At 48.6% G+C, this 21,245-nt stretch overlaps 1 protein-coding gene across 2 annotated transcripts in view; it reads right to left on the bottom strand.

Moving 5' to 3' along the window:
- The window catches only part of Arsl (arylsulfatase L), a 28,333-nt gene that overhangs the window by 5,193 nt on the left and 1,895 nt on the right, over positions 1-21,245 (bottom strand). The window contains exons 2-9 of one of the 2 annotated variants that reach the window (XM_046443388.2): positions 14,924-14,968; positions 12,624-12,785; positions 11,510-11,631; positions 8,154-8,276; positions 4,755-5,175; positions 2,366-2,502; positions 1,936-2,070; positions 760-922 (exon numbers count right to left, since the gene is read on the bottom strand). In XM_046443388.2, the coding sequence (XP_046299344.1) occupies positions 760-922; positions 1,936-2,070; positions 2,366-2,502; positions 4,755-5,175; positions 8,154-8,276; positions 11,510-11,631; positions 12,624-12,785; positions 14,924-14,946 (1,286 nt within the window). In that variant the 5' untranslated portion in view covers positions 14,947-14,968. Of the gene's footprint in view, positions 1-759; positions 923-1,935; positions 2,071-2,365; positions 2,503-4,754; positions 5,176-8,153; positions 8,277-11,509; positions 11,632-12,623; positions 12,806-14,923; positions 14,969-21,245 lie in introns of both variants that reach the window. The other variant, XM_058579054.1, reaches the window with a different exon arrangement.

The following is a 21,245-nucleotide window of genomic DNA, read 5'->3' as shown; positions in this document are numbered from 1 at the left end:
ATTGATTTGCTAGAGCCTTGCTAAATTGCTGAGGCTGGCCTCCAGCTTGTGATCCTCCTGCCTCAGCCTCCTGAGCCACTGGGATTACAGGCATGTACCACTGTGCCCAGCAATGACAGCACTTTAATAATAATAATAATAATAATAATAATAATAATAATAAGGCTAATGGGGTTGTTAAAAGAAAACATCATGAAGCCTTTAAAATTGTTGTCCACACATTTTCCTAATAAATATTAGAAGTAGATTTCTAGTGTATATATTAGAATGTATGAACATAATTAAATGGTACAGCTTTGATTCATATTTTCATATATATCATGAATGGATCTGAAATGTGAGCTGTATGAATACATGTGCTAGGTGTTTCTAGTGTATAAATTAGGTTCTGCTGCAGTATATTAAAATTCATGGACATGTGATTAAATTGCATGAAATATATGCATAAATTCATGCATATACTTATACAGCTCTTGCAATTGGATGTGTCATTGGAGATATGCAAATACATGATAGGGTATATATTTGAGTATATCAATTAGACTATGTATACTGCATTGCACATAACACTGTAATTAAATTGCATGAGGTAGGTGCATATATTCAGATATGGCTGTGAATACACATATATACCTCCACACACACACAGAGGTATATCTCATGCAACTGAATGTGCAACTTGAGATCTGCAAATACATCTCCACACACATGTATTTTCTGTCCACAAGGTGGAACTGCTTTCTTTGGTCCCTTCTGTACCTGTCCTGGGGCACCTGGCCGCCCCCCAGCTGGACCACGGTGGGGAACACGTCCATTAGGCTGGTGGGCTCCTGGATCACTTGGCCAGCAGGTAGCACCCCGGGCCACCGGAAGATTCCGGGGACACGGATGCCCCCTTCCCAGCCGCCCATGCCTTTGCCTCCTGTGAAGAGAAAATGATGTGATATGAGATCAGCAGGCGTTGACCCAGGTGACTCCGAGTGGATGCAGGATGGAGCTACCTTTGTCTGCTCAGGTCCGTTGAAATTGGCAGAATGGGGAAGACAGAAGCAAAGGGTTTGGAAAGGGCCAGGTCACTGACCCTCCAGGGGACAGAGATGGAACATCGGCAGAGAGGGAAACAGATTTGGAGCCTGGCTTGATCCTGTGCCCCCCTTTCGTCTTAGGTTCGTACTTGACAAGTCCCAACCTCCAGGAAACCCTCCTCTAAACAACTCTTTTATTAAATAATAAATTAAGGCTCCTATGGGAAAAGTCAAAGGCCAGCACTGTCCAGCTGTGTTCTTCTGGATGCCTCAGATAATGCTCACGATCCGTGGAGCCCTGGATGGAACACAATGAGGCTGCCAGGTACCCACCACCTTGAATGCATCCCTCCTAAAATCTGAACCCGGTACCCTTGGTGTGGAGGATCCACTGGAGGGCAGATCATTTCTATAAAAAGGGACCAAGCCCTGGCATATCGTGCAACAGGATCAACTTTGAAAATATGGTTCTTCCATCAAAGAAGCCCGCCACCAAGGGCCACACCACGGGGAACCTTGTATCTGGAGCAGGAAGAGATGGAGGGAGAGAAGAGGAGCTGGTGGTTGGGGAGGCCGGGCACCGGTGGATCAAGGAGTGACTGCTGAAAGCACGGGGATTTTTTTTTTTTTCTAAGACAATGAAAATATTTTGAAATTCTACAGTGGTAATGGCCGCAGAGCTCTGTCAATATCCCAAAAGCCACGTGTGCAAAAAAATTAAAAAATAAAAAAAAATCTGAGTATGGCAATTATAGTTTCTACGGTGCTTTGGGCTGGAAAGAAATTCAAGTCCATATGCACCCGTGTTTGCAAATTTGGGGGGCAGGTGGTGCCTTTTCAATGCCAGGGTTGGGAAGGGCTGGGGAGAGGCCATTGGCCAGAGCGGATTGGGGCGCTTTGTGAGCCTCACCCTTGTAGACTCCATTCCAGCCTCCATATTGGTTGGTTCCCAGGCGAGACTCCAAGGATCCCCCGTGGTCCGAGGTGAAGTAGACGAGGGTCCGATCAGCCAAACCTTCCTGGTCTAACGTGTCAAGGATGTGTCCTGCAGAGGGCACAGCGTTGGGGCTGCAGGCGACAGAGTCGCGCCCAGAGCCAGCTACTGGGTGTGCTGTCTCATGCATTTTTTGAAAAAGCTGCTCAAGTCAGTGGGTAGTGTCCGTGTCTAACGGGAGCCCGCGGGGGCATGATGGGGACAGCCTGGGCATTGGTGATCTGGGGCATTATCCTGTCTCCCAGTGGGATTGGTCCAAGGGCATCTCTGGGGCATCATTTGGTCTACATGCAGGACCAGGGCGTGGGCATCTGTCACCGGGTCTTCTCTGGGGGAGGACACTCACCCACCATCCAATCCATCTCCTCCACGTTGTCCCCGTATAACCCGTGACGACTCCTGCCTAGGAAGCCTTTGGTGGTGATGAGAGGAACATGGACGTGCAGAAAGGAGACGAAGAGGAGGAATGGCCCGTGCTTATTCCTAAAAGTGAATGAGAGGCGAGGAAGGTTGTCCTTGTTATTGTGACAAAATCCATACTGAAGGCCAGGGGACCCTGAACACGGGTCTAACCTGCCACGGTGTTTTCAAGGGTCTTTGCTTTTGTCCCCACAAAACTTCTCTTCGGCAGGAGGAGGATCTCATGTTTAAGAATCTTAAAGGGTCGGGCATGGTGACACATGCCTGTAACCACAGCAACTGGGGAGGTTGAGGCAGGAGGATTGCAAGATGGAGGACAGCCTCAGCAACTTAGTGACGCCCTGAGCAATTCAGCAAAACCCTGTCTCAAAATAATCAATCAATCAATCAATCAATCAATAGAGCTGGGGGACTGGGGCTCAGTGGTGAAGGACCTCTGGGTTCAATCCCTAGTACAAAATAAAATAAAATAAACTTAAGCCTTTATCTAGTGATGATTTTGCCTTTTAAACTACACTTAAAAGTCCACATCACACTTTTCCATCTGAATGCTGTAAGTTTCAAACTCTACATACTTAACAGTCCAGGAATAAAGGACGTCACACTGCCATCTGTCTGCACAAGCATTTTGTTAAGTTATTCAGAAGCTGCCTCTGCTTATAAACGTGGGTTATAGAAGAAGCGATATTGTACATGAAATTTTCTTTATAAACGCTGTCAGGTCATGAGTTCTTTCTCCTTTTTGTTGATGCAGTATAATTATACATAATGGTGGGTTCTGTTGTTACATATTTGTACATGCACACAAGCTAACAGTAGAATTTGGTTAATACGAAATCAGCTATATAATGAATATTTACGATAGGAAGTAATCATGAAAAAACATGCTTTAAAAATGAGGCATGGCACATTCATGTTTATGGCAGGCCAATTCACAAAACCCAAGCTACTGAATCAACTGAGGTGTCCACCCATGGATGAATCGAGAAAGAAAATATGGTGAATATATGCAGTGGAGTATTACATAGCTAGGAAGAAGAATGACTTTGCAGGTAAATGGATGGAACTGGAGAGCATCAGGCTAAGTGAATCAGCCAGACCTACAAAATCAAGGGTCAAATGTTTTCTGTGCTATGCAGAAGCCAGATTAAAAATAAGGGGGAGGAAAAAGAAAAGAAGATGGAATATGATCAAAATAGAAGAGAGATCCATGGAGTGCAGGAAGGGCCCTGAGGGTGAGGGAGGAGGATGGGGTTAGAATGAATCCAACCTCATTTTACTGTGTACATCCATGAACGAACCACAGTGATCTCACCGTCATGCACATCCACTAGATGCTAATTTAAAAGAAAAAAAAATCACCATAAGTAAATAGCCAATAAAGGCTATAAGGTAAAAGGAAGGACTGAGATGTTGAACGCCAAAGCCGAAGGGGCCCCAGCAAACTTCCAGCTGCCAGCTGATTGGCTCCTCTGCAGTGATGCTCTTTGGGCTGTTTCCCCCACCCTTTCAGACCCCGGAGCTGCTCATTGGGGCACTTTCTTTGGCTCTGCCCACACGACCCAGCCAATCCGCCTCAAGAGCAGGAGGAGTGGGGGGGGTTGAGAGGCTTGCGGGAAGCCGGTGGTGGCAGTTGGGCTCTGAGGGTTTTCCTGAGGAGCTGTGTGGTGTGGCGTGTGTGTTCTAAAAATAAAGTTCGTTTTTGCTTGACAAGTGGCTCCTGAATTGTGCCCAGCCAGACTGTGGCACTGAGAACTGGATTAGGACAGGGTATGTTCCATGCTTTTTAAATTAAGTCAGAATGAATCCTAATGTTATGTATAACTAAAAAGAACCAAGAAAAAGGCAAAATGGGGCGCGCTAGGTTATTAGTTTGGATGGGACCTTCAAGGCCCTCCTGTTGCCCTGGGAAGGCTCACACGGTCTCCTATTCATGGCTCGGAGTCTCCAAGTGAAGGAGAAGTCTTAGCCCTAAAGGGAGCACATCCTTCTCCCTCAGTTTCATTTGCAAGTTCACTACAAGCGCCAGCCCCGAGCTGCACCAGGCGATCCCACCACAGACTCCCTGGGGGACTGGGGGGGGGGGGGGGGTCAACTGAGCCCTGAGTCAGCAAATTCCAACTGGACGGCCACCATGTTTCTATGGACATAGTGCAAGGTACGCAGCTTGGCAGGGCATCTCCCGGGTCCCATGTCGCCAAGAAAGGTCTTTCTGAGCCCGGGATGGGCCAGGCCTCAGACACACATGACAGAAGAAGGTGCTGGACATTGCCCGTGGTCAGGGGCTGGGAGGGCGCGGGCCCCCCTGGGCTCACCTTTGCAGGAAGGAGGAGACTTCCTGCAGAAGGAGGGGCGTGGCCCTGTCAAAGTCCAGGGGCTGCTGCGTGACAGTGTGGTTCCTCATCAGGAGGCAGTCTGCGTGCACGACCAGGTGGCCCACGAGGCGCGAGGCTGTGAGGAGGGCAGCAGCAGCCAAGGCGGCCCCGATGGCGGGCACCCAGGAGCTGGTCAGCTGGGTGAGGCGGCCCACCGCGAGCGTGAGCGAGGCCACGGCCAGGACCTGGAACCAGAGGCCCAGGGAGCGCTCCAGGCCCACGCGCTTCTCCGACAGCTCCCACCGAGCGCAGTCGGCCATCGTGGTGAAGGGCATTCCAAGGAAGCTGTGGAACCCGTGGGCCTGCGGGTGGTGGCAGTGATCGCGGGAAGACTCACAGTTCAGTCCCAGGTGCCATTTTCCTGGGGGTAGGAGATGCAAACAGTAGGTATCACATATATTATGCTTTGGGTCTGCCGTGTGGCCCCAGATCTTCCTGCACTGCAGCCTTAGACCCCAATGCAGCAACGTCACGGGTGAGGTTTAGGGACGGAGTTGGTTTAGGTCAGCTCTGGCCTCATGGATGGATTCATCCATTGAAAGATACAAGACAGTCACATAGACCCTGGGGGGGGGCTCTAGGAGACGGTGATCGGAGGAAGTTGGTTGGAAGCACACACCATGTCCCTGGCCCCTTTCTTTCTTTCCCTCGGCTTTCCATCTGCCGTGAACTGAGCTGCCTTCCTATACCATGCCCTTCGGCCATGATGTTCTGCCTCACCCCAACCCAGAGCCACGGAGATGTGGGGCACAGTTGGAGGAAGTAGGACACTGGACACACGTCCTTGGGGACTCTATCTTGTCCTTGGCTCCTCTCTCTCTCTCCCTCTCTCTATGCCTCTCTGCTCCCTGGTGCCCTGTCCTGAGCTGCTCTCCTCCTCCAGGCCCTGCCGCCATTTTGTTCTGCTCCCCTTGGGCCAGAGCCATGGAGTCGGCCACTATGGACTGAACCTCTGAAATCCTGAGCCCCCAAGTAGACTTCTATTCTTCTAAAAGCTCATGTGTGAGACACTACAAGAACCTTCAGAGGTGAGATGTTTGGGATAGGAGAGGTGTAACCTGCTCAGTGGATTAATCCACTTGGATGGACTCACTGGGTGCAGACTGCAGCAGGTGGGGTGTGGCTGGAGGAGGGGGTCCCTGGGCTGTGCCTTTGGGGTCTCTGTCCTGTCCCTGGTGAGCAGAGCTCTCTCTGCTCCCTGGTGCCCTGTCCTGAGCTGCTCTCCTCCTCCAGGCCCTGCCGCCATTTTGTTCTGCCTCCCCTTGGGCCAGAGCCATGGAGTCGGCCACCAGGGACTGAACCTTGGAAAACATGAGCCTCAAATAAACCTTTCTTTCTTTAAATTGTTGTTTCCTGCATATTTTGCACAGAAAGGTGGCTACGACAGCATGCTTGCTCTACTCGAGCTCTCTCCCAGGAGCTGGGGGAGTGTAGGCTGTGACATCAATGACAACACCACCTGACCTTATCCTTGTGGGAAAAAGGGCCCCGAGAGGAAGCGTTTCCCTGAGTATTAATTTCTCGTGAGAGGTGTGACAGATTGCCATAAATCTGCTTGCTTAAAACATCCGGGGATGGTTCTCTGTCACATCTGGACAATCCACTCAAGGTCCTCTACAGGCTGTGCTTCCACATAAGGTCCCACAGGCAGCCCTTGATTGTCTGTTGGCATTCCTGCTGTCCATCAATCATGGATAGAAAATGTTAGGGGGGAAATTTGCATCTTCTCTGAGCACAGGCAAATTGTTTTCCTTGGTACTCAACAAACAATAGAGCGTAGCAACGATTCGGGCAGCATCGACATTGTTTTGGGTATTTTAAGTCCTATGAAGGTGATTTAAAGTCTATGGGGGATGTGTCCATGCTCTATGCCAACACTGTACCATGTTATATAAAGGAGTGGAACCTCCAAACATTTGGGTATCTAGGGGTTCATGTAGCATTTAGCTCCTGATATCCTTGGGAACCTTGTTCAGTCTTCAGCTGGTCACGGTGCTCTATAACAAAAGAAGGATGTATTCACAGTGATCAGGCTGTTTCTGAAAGCTCAATCTTCCAGAATGAACGTAGAACAAAGAGTTCTGGGCTTTGGGAGTGGGAGGCCCATAATAGAGGCCAAGTTCAAAGTGGGAGACTGTTTCAGAGCTCAACTTTCAACTCCAGTAAAGAAAGATTTTTGTCTTCTATGCAGCCACTGTGAGGTTATTGATAAAAACCACATTGCGTGTCTTCTTGTGCCATGGGGTATTTGACATTCGGAAACTCCATGAGATTTCCCAGGCATTGATAGACCAGTCTACCTTAAGACATAATGGTCTATTGATTTTCTGTCCCACATACCAGCTAGACATGTCCTCCATGATCAACTGATGTAATTGCAGATAAAAATTATTACTACAGAGTTGGGCACCATGGCGCACGCCAATAATCCCAGCAGCTTGGGAGGCTGAGGCAGGAGGATTGTGAGTTCAAAGCCAGCCTTAGCAAAAGTGAGGCCCTAAGCAACTGAGTGAGACCCTGTCTCTAAATAAAATACAAAATACAGCTGGGGATGAGGCTCAGTGGTTGAGTGTCCCTGGGTTCAATCCATGCTACCAAAAAAAAAAAAAAATTATCACTACAAGTGAGGATCATGACATTGTGGTCCCCTTTCCCTTCTCCCTGTCTGTTGTCTTGAAGTTTCATTTACTTACTTTTTGTTCAATATCTAATGTGGTTTCTTGGCATATAGAAAAACACATGTTTATTGTGGAAGCACAGAGCGAGGTAAGTTATACACAAACATTTGGTCTAGCATCTAGTTTATGTTGTTTTGATATTTATTTTTCTGTGTGTGTGATGGGAGTCTCGGTATGTTCCCTAGGATGGCCTCCAACTTCTGGCCTCAAATGATCCTCCTGCCTCTGCCTCTGGAGTAGCTGGAACTACACCATGCCTGGCCATATGACTATTATTTTTGAATGTGTTGACTCTTAATTTTGTACCAGGGATTGAATCCAGGGGTGCTCTATTACTGTGCTACCTCCCCATCCCTTTTTATATTATATATATTTTTTAAATTTTGAGACAGGGTCTTGCTAAGTTGCTGAGGCTAGCCTCCAATATGCAATCCTCCTGCCTCAGCCTCCCAAGTTGCTGATTATAGGTGTGTGCCACCACACCTGACCAGTTGACATTTGTTGAATAACTTGTGGTCCCTGTGCATCCTGGGAGACCACATCATCTCTGTCATCTGGGAAATTACCTGGGACCTCACTGGTTGCCTTTCCAAACATTTGGAGCTCAATAGACCCTTAAAAGAAAAGTAGTGAGCTCCAGAGTTGAAAGAAAGGTACCTACCTATTAGTCCGGTGGCGTAGCCTTGGTCTCTCAATATTTTTGCAAAAGTTATCTCATTGGTGGGCAGGCCCCCGGATGCTGCTGTCCACTGGAGAACACGGAAAGCATTGCTGGAAACCATGCCTTCGACCAGCCAACAAAAAGAAATAAGTTACTATTATGTATTTGCTTTTAGTTGATGATGATGATGTCCACGCTTTTAAATTTAGAATGTTCTGTAGAACTCTCCATTATTGAAAATTACATTGAAAAGTTCCTTCCTGCAAAGACCTGCCTCACAGAACTACATATTTGGCAGGGAAGGTCATAATGAAATGTCAATGCTGGAGAGAAGGTGTCTGGTCTTGTGCAAGTTAGGTCACTAAAAGGAAAAAAGAAAAAGAATTTAATGGAAAAGGGATGAGAATTTAAAATGCATTTTTGATTTCTCCAAATTCTTGCTATCACCAAAGAGTTTTCACAGTTATCTATGAAATGATGTGCAGAGCTTCTGGGTACGCTAACGGATGGTTATCACTCCAGAGAGTGCAGAGGGAGTTGGCCTGGTGTGGATTTTGGAATGATTGAAAGATTCATTGCGTCAAGTATGGTAGTGCCCACATGTAATCCCAGTGGCTTGGGAGGCTGAGGCAGGAGGATAGCAAGTTGGAGGCCAGCCTCAGCCACTTAGCGAGGAACTAAGAAACTTAGCGAGACCCTGTCTCAAAATAAAAAAATAGAAAGGGTTGGGAATGCGGCTCAGTGGTTAAATGACCCTGGGTTCAATCCCTGGTATCAAAAATAAGTAAATAAACAAATGACGATTTCCTGGATAGTTCTAATATACTGGCAAACCATTGAGCTCTTGACTTCAACACAGGTGTGTGTGTGTGGGGGGGTGCTGGGTATTGCACCCACGGTTGCTCTACCATGAGCCACAGTCCTAACCCTTTTTTATTTTGAGTGTTTTGCTAAATTGCTGAGGCTGACCTCAAATTTGCAGTCCTCCTGCCTCAGCCTCCGGAATTGCTGGAATTTCAGGAGTGCACCACCCTACCCAGCTATGCAGAGGAAAAGGAAGGTTTTCTTGCTATTTAGGTGTAGCAGGGTCACCAGATCAGGGGATGAGTACCACTGAAAGTAGAGTTTGCGACCATTTGCGAGAAGAGGGAATATGCCAGGCATGGGGTTCCGTCAGGGAGGCACTGGGGTAGCCAGAAGAGTGAGAAAGAAATTTAGGGAGATGCCTCCATTTTAAAATTTTTATTTTAAATGGAAAGAAACAAGTAAGGCAGAGCAAGATGTTTTCAAATCTGACAGCGTTAATAATTTTGGTCTGCTCTGGGCTACAGGGGCTGCTCACTGCCCCAATTTCCTGGTTGCAGAACCTGGGGTGAGGGGAGCAGGGGATATTCACCCAGAGGACATGGGCAGAGGATCTGAAGGTTCCACATGGAGAACAAGCTCACATGCACATTGCTGTTGTCTCTAGGAACCGGCCAGCACCCAGAGGTCAGCTCCCCGAGGGCCAGTGAGGGCCATGATATCAAAGCATCCGAATGCAAAAAATAAAGATATATGTTGAATGCATGCTTAATACTGCAGCCCAGAGAGAGATGGACGGATGGATGCAGAGACAGGTGACGAATGGGGACATGATACAGATGATAGATCCAGTTGCTTCTTTTTCCTGGGAAATCCTTAACTAGTCCTGGGTGTGAGTGTCCCCTGGAGTCTGGGGCAGATTCTTCAGCCTCAGGGTCCAAGAGCAGAGAAATGGTGAGGACAATACACAGAGTTCTGAATTTTTGATCTACTTCCTACCCAACTCCCTTGCAAATGGCAGATTTTAAGCTAAACAATAACATATATATCATGCCCAAAAATAATCTATAAGACATGAAGGGCCCCTGAGATGATTGAGAAATCCCTGCCTTGGAAAGAGAAAAATATCTTGCCAAAGGACATCCCCCCACGGACCACAGAAAACAAAGATCATTCTCTTTCCATTAAGAGGGCAAAAATTTACAAACGAGTTTCAGAAACATTCATAGTTTTGCTCTCATTAAACATATTTGTTTAGTTCTTTTTTTTTTTTTTTTTTTTGCACATTGCCTAATGTATACCTGACGTCTGTGACAGGAGGGTCAGCAAATGGCCTCCTGCCTACTTTTGTACTCCCAGCCAGTGAGAAATGGATTGGTGCTGCTGTGGTTTGGATTTGGTGTGTCCCCCCAATAAGCTGTGGGTGAAAGGCCTGGTTCCCAGCTGATGGTCTATTAGGACGTTAGGGAGCCTTTAAGAGGTGGAGTCTACTGGGTGGAAGTGAGGTCATGGAGGCGTGGCCTGGAAGGGGAGAGTGGAGCTCCACCCCTCCTTCTGCTTCAAGGATCCTCCATGTTCTCCTGTGACCATGTGCTGGCTCACCACAGGACCACAGCCGAGGAGCCAAGGACCAGGAGGAGAGCCCTTCCACACCTTGAGCCCAACAGAGACATTTGGATCTCAATGAGCTTATTTCTGTCACAAAGCTGACTCATCCAGGGCCTTTGCAGATAATTGGGAAAAAGTAGAGAAGATTTCATAACCTGTTGTTTCACTTGGTTCTTTTCACTACTGTGGGAGAGAAGAAAAAAAAAAAAAAAGACCTGACAAGAACAAATTTAGAGGAGGAAAAGTTGAATTTGGTTCATGGTGTCCGAGGTTCAGTCCATGGTGGGCCAACTCCATGGCTCTGGCCCAAGGGGAGCAGAACAAAATGGTGGCAGGGCCTGGAGGAGGAGAGCAGCTCAGGACAGGGCACCAGGGAGCAGAGAGAGCTCTGCTCACCAGGGACAGGACAGAGACCCCAAAGGCACAGCCCAGGGACCCCTCCTCCAGCCACACCCCACCTGCTACAGTCACCACCCACTTAATCCTTTCAAGTGGATTAATCCACTGATCAGATCACACCTCTCCTCCTCTAACCATGTCACCTCTGAAGTGTCTTGCATTGCTTCACACATGAACTTTTGGGGCACAAAATGCAATACATATGGATAAAGTTTTATTAGGACATGGCCACAACCATTTTTGAGTGCACTGCCCATAGAGGACTTCAAAAATGCCGTTGAGCAGCTGTACCCAAGACTGTGTGCCTTGCAAAAATGAAAATATTCGCTACCTTGCCTGCTACAGAAAATGTTATGTTCATACAGTTAAATCCCAGCCTGGGTCACCTTGTTCCCTGAGGGGCTAGAGCACCAGGGCTGGCTGCAGTGTCATGGCAGAACTCTGTGGGCTGGGACCCATCTTTCCCCATCTGGGTGTCAATGAGAGAAGGCTGCGGGTGGACATGCTCCTGTTCCTCCCCAGGTGGGTTTCACAGTAGGACTGACCTGAGCGAATGGGGTATCTGCCCGTCAGGAAAGCAGCCCTGCTCGGGGTGCACACAGACGCCGCGGCGATGTGCTGGGTCAGGACCACCCCGTCTTCTGCAAGCCGGTCGATGTTTGGAGTCCTGCCGAGAGAAAAAACTAAGAGTGCTGTGTTCTGCTGTGTTCTCCTAAGAAACCTGGATTTTCATTAGCGTAGGGTAAGCTGCCGGTCATCAGTGAGTGCATCAAGATGTGCTCAAGAATGATCCAGAACCTTAAATGTCCTCAGGACCTTCAAAGAAACAGCATCTTGATGAATTATGGTGGACCCCGTGTCCACCAGGCGCTGCTAGTCCTGACAGACAGACAGATGGGCAGTTCAGAAGCGGGAGGCTGCTTCTCACTGGGCGGTCAGGGACTACATGGGCAGGTCCAAGGTCACGGACACCCGTGAGGGTACCGGGCCAGGCACACCCAGCAGGGCCCGCAGATTCAGCTCCATGCTGGGTCTCAGGGGACATTAGAAGAATTGAAATCGGTTCCGAGTGGGGGAGCTTGGCTGGACGGAAGAGGGGCTGGGAGTGAGGGGCAGTTCAGCATGGCTTTGGGCTCACAAGCAATAAAACTGATTTCCAAGACACCCTCCATCTGTAGTGGGTGGGTAAGAATCCTATTTTCAATCCAAGGAGTAGATCGTCTGCTGGGTGGATTGGAGCTGGATTTATGTTTGCATGTGCAGGCTTCTGTGAATGTCCCCGTTGGCCACTCCTAGGGTTGAATGCATCCTCAAATTACCTGTGTGGGAAACGTCACCCCCAAAACCACATCCGTGGTACTTGAGAGCAAGACCTCTGGATGGTGACTGGGTCCTGGGGGTTGTGCCCTCAGGGTGGGTTAACAGATGCTCAGAGTGGGGGGTAATTGCTATAATGCCAGCTCTGTCTCTCCGGGGTGCCCTCCACCACCAGGAAGCAACAGGAGAACTGAGCCCACCCTGAGGAGGAGCGGTCACCTGCTCTTGGATGACCCTGCCTCCAGATTTGGGGGCTGCAGGACCCTCTATTCCTATAGGAATCACCAGATCTAGGACCTGCTCTTTCCTCTGGTCCCCAAGAACCCATTTCCCATTCCTTGCCTTAGGGTCTTGTTGCCATAGCAGCCGAGGTCTCCAATGCCAAGGTCATCCGCCATCATCAGTAGGATGTTGGGCCTCGAGTCAGCCGTATCCCTGCAGGTGGATGGCGTCCCTCCCAGCCACAGACCCAGGGCCACGGCCAGACAGCTCCTGAAACACAGGCTACACAAGCATGCTCAGCCCTGTAGCAGGCGCCATCAGTCAGGCATTTGCAGGGGGACACGGCGTCAGTGTTTAAGGGATTGATGGGCTTAGGGTTTAGCTTTGAACCTATGCCCCAGGCCTTTGATGTTTTTTTTATTCATTTAAAATTGCTCATGCACTTGATGGTCTTATTTGGACTTTCAAAGTAATTTCGGAGGCTCCAGAGTGTTGTTGAATGGTTATGGCAATAGCAACTTAAAAAGCCTTATTTAAGCTTCCTTAAAATGTATGGATCTGCTTTCAAGACCAGCTACTGCACCCTCCCCTTCTCCAACTGGCTTTTCTTCCTCTTCCTTCTCTCTCTCTCTCTCTCTCTCTCTCTCTCTCTCTCTCTCTCTCTCTGGGGGTGGGGGGAGAGGGATGTTACCGGGGATTGAACTCAGGGTCCCTCAACCAATGAGTCCCGGTCCCCAGCCCTATTTTGTATTTTATTTAGAGACAGGGTCTCCCTGAGTTGCTTAGGGCCTGTCTTTGTCTGAGGCTGGCTTTGAACTCAAGATCCTCCTGCCTCAGCCTCCTCAGCCACTGGGATGACAGGTGTGTGCCACCACGCCTGACTCTTGTTCTTCTTTCTTAAATGGCAAAACCGTCTTGGACTTGTGTGTTGGGGGTACCTTGCTACAAGTTGGAACACTGAGTAGACACAAGCTCTGGGCAGTCGCCAGTCCCGGTGAAGCCAGAAATAGATAGAGTAGATAGGTAAATCGAGTCAGGAGGCCAATTTTGAGTGAGTCTGGGCAGTTGAAGACTGTCCCCTGAGGGTTACTGTTTACTCGAAAATTACCCCAGTGTCAACCTTAGTAGGACCACTTGTGAATAAGCTAGTGGCTTTCATCAAGGACAGGGTAAACACAGTTCAGATGATGGTTCCGTACACCCACTATCAAGCCCTCGACCCCGAAGAAGATGTAGGGCCTGCCCATATAGACCCTATATAGACCCCCAACTGAGGCAAGTTTCCAGACAAAGAGGGGAGTGAGAAACTGATGTGACTCCATTTTTGAGAAACCAGCTTCTACCTCAAAGCCCATCCAGGGAAGGGGGCAGGACCCTTGTCCTTCGAAAAACCCACAGAGCACTCCTAAGCACATACCCACCCTGCTGAGTTGTTTGTCTGCAAATAACAGGAGAGATCTGTGTTGCCAGGTGTCCCTGACTCAGTCAGGCTAGGTGAGAACCCATAGCAACCCCCTAGCAACCACCAATCAGTGTAAGACAGGGAAATACCTGGGATGCCAGATGACCCCCCAGTAGTTTATGGTGGTTGATAACATGTTGGGAAACCATGTAGTTCAGCATGAACAACCCTCTTGGCTTAAACCAATCAGTTCAAAGGAATCCCCCTCTTGTAGTAACCTATCACCCCTACCCAACTTGTTCCCAACAGTGAATGTGCTAATCAATGTTAAGAGTTGTTGTTTGCTTTTCCTGCGGTGTGGAATGATTTGCTGTGAAGTTGTGACAGAGTATCCCCCCAAAAACCTATAAAATCTCACTGGACAAAGGACGGGGATCACTCCCTGGGACCACTGCATAGGGAAACGGTTGTGAGTCCAGGCTCGAGCTTGCAGTAAAGACTCTTAAGTGGTTGCATTGGATTCGGCTCCTGGAGGTCTATGGGGTCCCAGGAATCTGGCATCACATGGGGAAGCTGGTAACGTGAAGCCAGGAAGAAGAGGAAAACCCTGAATCTTTTATCCCACGATACCGTGATGCGCAGGTGGGCTTTGGAATGATGGAGGTCCCAGTTCAGAGAGATAGTAAAGCAACAGGTCCCCTCCGTAGTGTGGCACAGCAGAGATCACCCTGAGTCTCCAAGGAGGTTTGCCATAGGGGCTGCGGAGAGCCAGGCGCCTGGCCATCGGATGCCCTTGGCGCTTCCCACCAGGTTTGGGTCTAGTCTCTCCTGAGGCTGACTGGAACTCTCCCAAGGTACGGGGGCTTGGAGCCCTCAGACTGATCCTGATCTCCATGCCCGGGGCTCCAAGGTCTCCTGGGTTCCTCACTGAGCAGAGGCCCCTTGCTTATCTGTGGATTTGGGGAGAGCCAGGAGGAAACGCAGGCGCGGGCCCGGGGACCACAGCATCCTGTCTTACCATGAATATCCCATCCGCCGCATGGTCTCGCTCCTGTCGTGTTTCCTGTAGAGAAACGAAGGGTTAGAGAAGAACTGGACAGCAGGAAGCACATCCTTCCTAGAGGTGAAAGATCGGGATGGAGGTACGTGGAGAAGCTTGGCTCTCAGGATATCAGCTCCAGAAGAACCTTAAAACCATGGCAAACTCTCATGAGGCGATGCTCAAGCACGGGGTCTAGACACACTGGCACGCTCTATCAAAGAAGTGGACAAGCCCGACATGGTGGTGAATGGCTGTCATCTCTGCAATGTAGGAGGCTGAGGCTGGAGGATACGAAGTCAGAGGCCAGCCTCGGCCACTTAGTAAGATCCTAAGCAAGTTAGCGAGACCCTGTCGGAAGATTTAAAAAGTAAAATACAAAGGGCTGAGGATGTGGCTCAGTGGTGAAGCACTCCTGGGTTCGATCCTCATTAGCAAGAAGTATCTGTGTGGGTCCAGAGAAGGAGCATTTGGGGCTTTGCAATGCAGATAGTTCCTGTTGCAACCAGCCCATTTGCCTATTGTAGGGAGAATGTGGGAGTAGAAAATTCAAGAATGAATGGACTCTCCTGTCAGCAAAACCTTGCTGAGCAAGAGAGAGAGAGAGCTGGGCTTGCTCACTGAGCCCTGGCAGTGCTGGAAGAGCGAGTTTGCAGTTCTCTTCATTCTTCTGTTCTCTGTTTGCTTATCCACCCGCCTGCTGCAGGACAGGAGGGCTTACACCTGTGAGCCATACTATGCTTTTATGAGACCTAGTATCTGTGCAATGCAGAGGGACACGTATCCCACAAACCAGGTGGGTCCTGACAAGACAGTGTGCCCCTTGGGTGTGCAACGCTCTGAAATCCTGAGCTTTCCTCCCTGATCATGGTGCAATCGTTGGCCAGAGACCAGATGTTCTCTGGACACCAGTCTCTGAGCGTTTTGTCAACACATTTCCCAGCACACAGGGATGAGGGTTTTTGACTGTCCCCAAGGGGCCTGGAGCTGACAGACCAGAGCACCTGACCCAGGAGCTCTGCTTCCAAGTCCTGTCTCCCTGTCTGAAGCTTCCTCTCCATTTCTCGTAAATTGTGCACAGGTGCACGAGGGACCCATTATCTCAGAGCATTGGGTGTCTCACAGGCAGTGGGGACAGCAGAGCTGGTCTTGTCTGCCACAGGGAAAGAGCTTGGTGTTGACTTGTGGGCTCTGGGCTTTGGGACATGGGGAGGAAGCAGGGTGATGTGCTGAGCGAGGTGACATGCTGAGCGGGGTGACATCTGGATGTTTACCTCTGCATGGGCAATGGTGTGATCTGGACAAATGCCCTTTTTAAAAAAGATCAAATTTGCAGCAATGTAGGGGCCAGTCAGAGCAAGGAGGGACCCGGAGCTCAGAAATGAGCCAGGAGAGAATCCACCAAGGTCACACCAGCCGGTGGGAGTTTAGGAGAGACGACTTTCAAAGCCCTGTGGCCAGCAGGTCCACAGACCTGGGAGGGGAGAGGAAGCAGATTGAGGGGGGACTCTTTCAATTCCCCTCACCTGAATGCCAAAGAGCTACAGGGTGAGCATCCCTTGTCCAAAAGGCTTGGGACCGGAACTGGCTCAGATTGCAGATTTTTTTTTTTTTTAATTTTGGAGTATGTGCATTTGAAGACATCTTGGGGACCCAAGTCTAAACATGAGATCATTTGTCTCATGCACGCCATGTACCCAGCCCCATGGTAAGTGTTGGACTACTTGGGGTCTGCATTGCCTTGAGGTCTGGTGGGGAATTGCCTTTGGCCGAAGTCCTGCCCATGCTGAAGTTGGTATGAGGGATGCTCAACTAGTGTGCGCATTCAGGGGACAAAAGCAGATTCCTGCAAAAGACAATGGACATTAGGAACAAAGAAGAATGCTAATTATACATGAAGTTATTAAGGAAGCCCAGAAGCAGCACACTGTGTGTGGCTTTAGGTTAGATGCCAAGACCACCAGAAAACCAAGCAGGCTGTGAGGAGATGTATCTGTGGGGGAGTGAGGAGTGAGATTTGGGGTCTTTTTTCTGGACAGCAAGATCTTCAACAGAAAGGCATTATTATGGCAGTGTGAAATAAGTATTGCCACACTATTTATTGCACACACAAAAAAATGCTGTTGGAAATTTCCAGTTGGAATGTGTTGGTATAGTGCATGTGCATCTTTTCTTTATAGTACTGGGGATTAAATCCAGGGGTGCTTAACCACTGAGGCACATCCCCAGCCCTTTTCATTTTTTTTATTTTGAGACAAGATCTTGATGAGATGCTTTGGGCCTCACCAAGTTGCTGAGGTCGGCTTCAAATTTTTGATCCTCCTGCCTCAGCCTCCAGAGTTGCTGGGATTGCAGGTGTGCACCCCACCATTTTATTAAATACACAAATTTAATGAAAGAAGGAGGGAGGGAGAGGAAATGAACATGTCTCTGATAACCCCTCACAGGTTAAATGAAACAAATAGAAATAGTTCTAGTAGTAAAAGGTTAAATTAAAAAGTCCTCAGCTACTTTGATAAAGGAAAAGATGTCTTAAAAAGACTGAATTGTACCACCTCCAATGATATTTTATCTGTAGAAGAAGATGTCCCAGGTGTCGCCTAGGATCTATTATTTAGAAAACACAGGTATGAGCCAGGTGCGGTGGTGCACACCTGTCATCCCAGCAGCTCTGGAGGCTGAGGCAGGAGGATCGTGAATTCAAAGCCAGCCTCCGCCAAAGTGAGGCGCTCAGCAACTCAGTGAGACCCTATCTGTAAATAAAATATGAAAGAGGACTGGGGTTGGGGTTCTGTGGTCGAGGGCCCCTGAGTTTAATTCCTGGTACAAAAAAAAAAAAGAAAGTTAATGTAGATAGGTTATAAAGTTATAAGGCTTGGGGTCTTTTCTCTGAACTGCAAGATTTTCACCAGAAATGCAATAGTTATTCTTGATGGTGTACTGATTTCTGTGTTACTAAGGAAATGCATTATTTTTTTTTTTGCAGTGCTGGGGACAGAACCCAGGATCCCCTGCATGCTAGGCAAGCACTCGCCACTGCGCTCCACCCCCAGCCCCAGGAATCAACTGAAAACCCTGCACCAGAGAGAAGCAGACACACTGAGAATTGTAAGAGGCTCGGTTTTGTTTTTCTCATGCAGGTTGGCAGTCTGCCAAAGTCTGGGAAACTGTGATTTTTTTGGGGAAAAAAAACATAGTGCACAATTAAGCACAAAGAGAACAACTAACACCAAGCTGTTGGAAGCTTCTGGAAGTCTCACTGGCTCAGAATGGTTTGTGCCTGGGGTGGGGGTGGGGGGGCAGGGGCTGTTCCCGGCTTCTTTCCCCTGCACCTGGAGTATGCTCCTCCTGTGAATTTGGGGAGGAGGAGCTGCAGGCATTGCAGGAGCTTAATTTTGGAGACAGAGGTGCTGCGGGGAGTGTGGTTTGTCCATGGAGATTTGAAGAGCTGCTAACCTCTTAGGAGACTGAATTGTCTACCAAATGATCTTGAGTTTCCTGCTCACTGGGCATTTGACTGGGGACAGAGAAGGGGCCTGGGCAGGGAGGTAGAGTCAACACAGAAGGTTCAAGAACAAGCACAAAATGGTTGGACCCCTGTGTTTCCCCCCTGAGCTCCTTAATCAAGTGACCAGAGTTTCCCTCCCCAAGGAAGCAAGAGTGAAGGCAGAATGTGTATAAGATGCTTTGAGCTGCGACTTAGCCACGTCACACTTGGTCTTCCATGTCCAGTGGAGATGAGAACCTGGACAGACGGAGGGAGCTAGGTTGGCATTGATATCCCACCATGGGGACCTCAAAGTCTCAAAGCCATCATTGGGTACTAGAGGTACTCAGGGGCACTGGACCCCTGAGCCCCATCCCCAGCCCTATTTTGTATCTTATTTAGAGACAGGGTCTCCCTGAATTGCTTAGGGCCTCGCTTTGGCTGAGGCTGGTCTCCAATCACAATCCTCCTGCCTCAGCCTCCTGAGCTGCTGGGATGACAGGCATGGGCACCGCACCCAGCCAGGCTGAAGTTTCTAAACTACTGCCTTTGCTATTACAAGAGGCCTTTCTGCCAAGAACACCAGCATATGCAGACAATGTGGATTTTTAAAAATATTTTTAGGTGCAGATGGACACAACATAATGCCTTTATTTTTATGTGGTGTTGAGAATCGAACCCGGGTCCCGCCTTAGCTAGTCGAGCGCTCCATCGCTGAGCCAGAATCCCAGCCTGACAATGTGGATTTTAAAGATGTTCAGAAAGACCAGGAAGGCGCTGGATACTTTACAAATTCAACCTTTAACATTGTTGCAAATTCCTCTGGGGAGCTGGACCCTACAAAGCCGACCACACACAACCATGTTTTAATTGGCACACAGCAATGTGGGTACTAGGTGCTAATTCAGTAGGAGACTGTGATGAGGAAGATCACAGTGGAGTAATGAGCCGTCTCCTTCAGCAGCTGTAACTGTTTATGATTTCTTTGTTTGGGGCACACTCAAAATCCTCTCTTCTAGCCAGGCATGGTGGCACATGCCTGTAATCCCAGCAATTTAGGAGGCTGAGGCAGGAGGACTGCAAGTTGGAGGCCAGCCTCAGCAACTTAGCAAGGACCTAAGCAACCAGAAAGACCCTGTCTCCAAATAAAAAATAAATAGGGCTGGCGATGTGGCTCAGTGGTTAAGCACCCCTGGTACCAAAAAAAAGAAAAAAAAGAAAAGAAAAGAAAGAAAGAAAAAGAAAGTCTCTTCTAATTAATTATTTTTTGTGTGTTTATTCTTTATTGTTGTGCTGGAGATGAATTCTCAGGCACTCACTCATGCTAGGCAAGTGCTCTAACACTGAGCTCTACTCCCAGCCCTCTTTATTTTATTTTGAAACAAGGTCTAAGTCGCCAAGGCTGGCCTCCAACTTGCAATCCTCCTGCCTCAGCCTCCTGAGCCACCTCACCTGGCCCTCCTCGCTATCCTGAAACACATAATACATTTTATTAATTTTTTTCACCCCTGAGCTGTAGGCACCCTACTCGATCGTTTTTGATCTACGAGGTTGGAGGATTCCAAGTTTTCCACTTGATACCTCTTCCCAAAGTGCATCAGCAGCCCGGGCACTGAGTCCAGGAAAGATCCAGGGGCGATCACAATCATTGAGTCCCCGACACCCTTCCTCCATTACATGGAAAATACCTCCCTTCTGGACTTGGACATAGAGGATGCCTGGGGCCTGACTTGTTTATACAAGCCGATGATTTTGCTGGTGCAATGGATATTGGCAGCAAAATGTGGTTTGTTTGTTTGGTTTTTTTTTTTTTTTTTTAGCACAGGTGTGGTGCCTACCCAGTGTTTGCTACACTTTGTGATTTTTGGTTACAAACTGAAATCATTACCATGAGGTGGGGCAGTGGGGGGGCATAGAAATATTTTTATATGAATTTCAAGGCACTCATACATCACCAAACCAGGGGATGCCTTTACAGGAAGTGGCTTAAGGCCTTTTCATTGCTGTGCCAAACTATGGGAGCCTGTGCTAGATACCTGGCTGGACCACCCGGTCCCCACTGGGGCTGGGTGGCAGAGCCTATAGTGTCTAGGCTGCAAATTTGCCTAGCCTGCTACTGTACTGTAGGCAACTGCAACACTGTGACATGTCCTGGTAATATCTAAACATGGCCTAGGCAAAGAAAAGATCCCGTGAAACATAGACTAAAAGGTTTATGAAAGGTGCTGCTGTTTGGGGCTGTTCCCATGCACAGAGCTTGCAGGATAAGTCCCCCTGTTGAGTCCATGAGTGCTGAATGAATGTAAAAGTTCAACAAATGCCGGCAGCTCTAGTATTTACAAATCCTGTGGGCATGCCGGGTACAGTGGCACCGGCCTCTAATCCAGAGGCTTGAGAGGCTGAGGCAGGAGGATGGCAAATTGGAGGCCACCCTCAGCAACTTATCAAGGCCCTCAGTTACTTAGTGAGATCCTGTCTCTACATTAAAAAAAATAATAATAGCTGATGAGATAGTAAAGAAAACGTAACTCTATATACACAGAGGAATATTACTCAGTCTTAAAGAAGAATGCAATGATGGCATCTGCTGGTTAGTGGATGGAGCTGGAGACTATCATGCTAAGTAAAATAGGCCAATTTCCCAAACACCAAAGGCTGAATGTTTTCTCTGATATGTCGATGCTAATTCATAATAAGGGGAGGCTGGGGAAGAATAGAGGTACTTTGGATTAGGCAGAGGGGAGTGAAGGGAGGGGAGGGGTATGGGGTGGGAAGAATGAATGGGACATTATGACCCTGTGCTTATATGACCAC

This window comes from Marmota monax, unplaced genomic scaffold (genome assembly GCF_021218885.2).
Source record: "Marmota monax isolate L192 unplaced genomic scaffold, Marmota_monax_Labrador192_F-V1.1 WCK01_AAM20220418_F8-fsc00168, whole genome shotgun sequence".
Classification (NCBI taxonomy): Eukaryota; Metazoa; Chordata; class Mammalia; order Rodentia; family Sciuridae; genus Marmota; species Marmota monax.
Note: the sequence above shows the minus strand (reverse complement) of the source record. Positions and strands in the feature narration are given on the sequence as shown.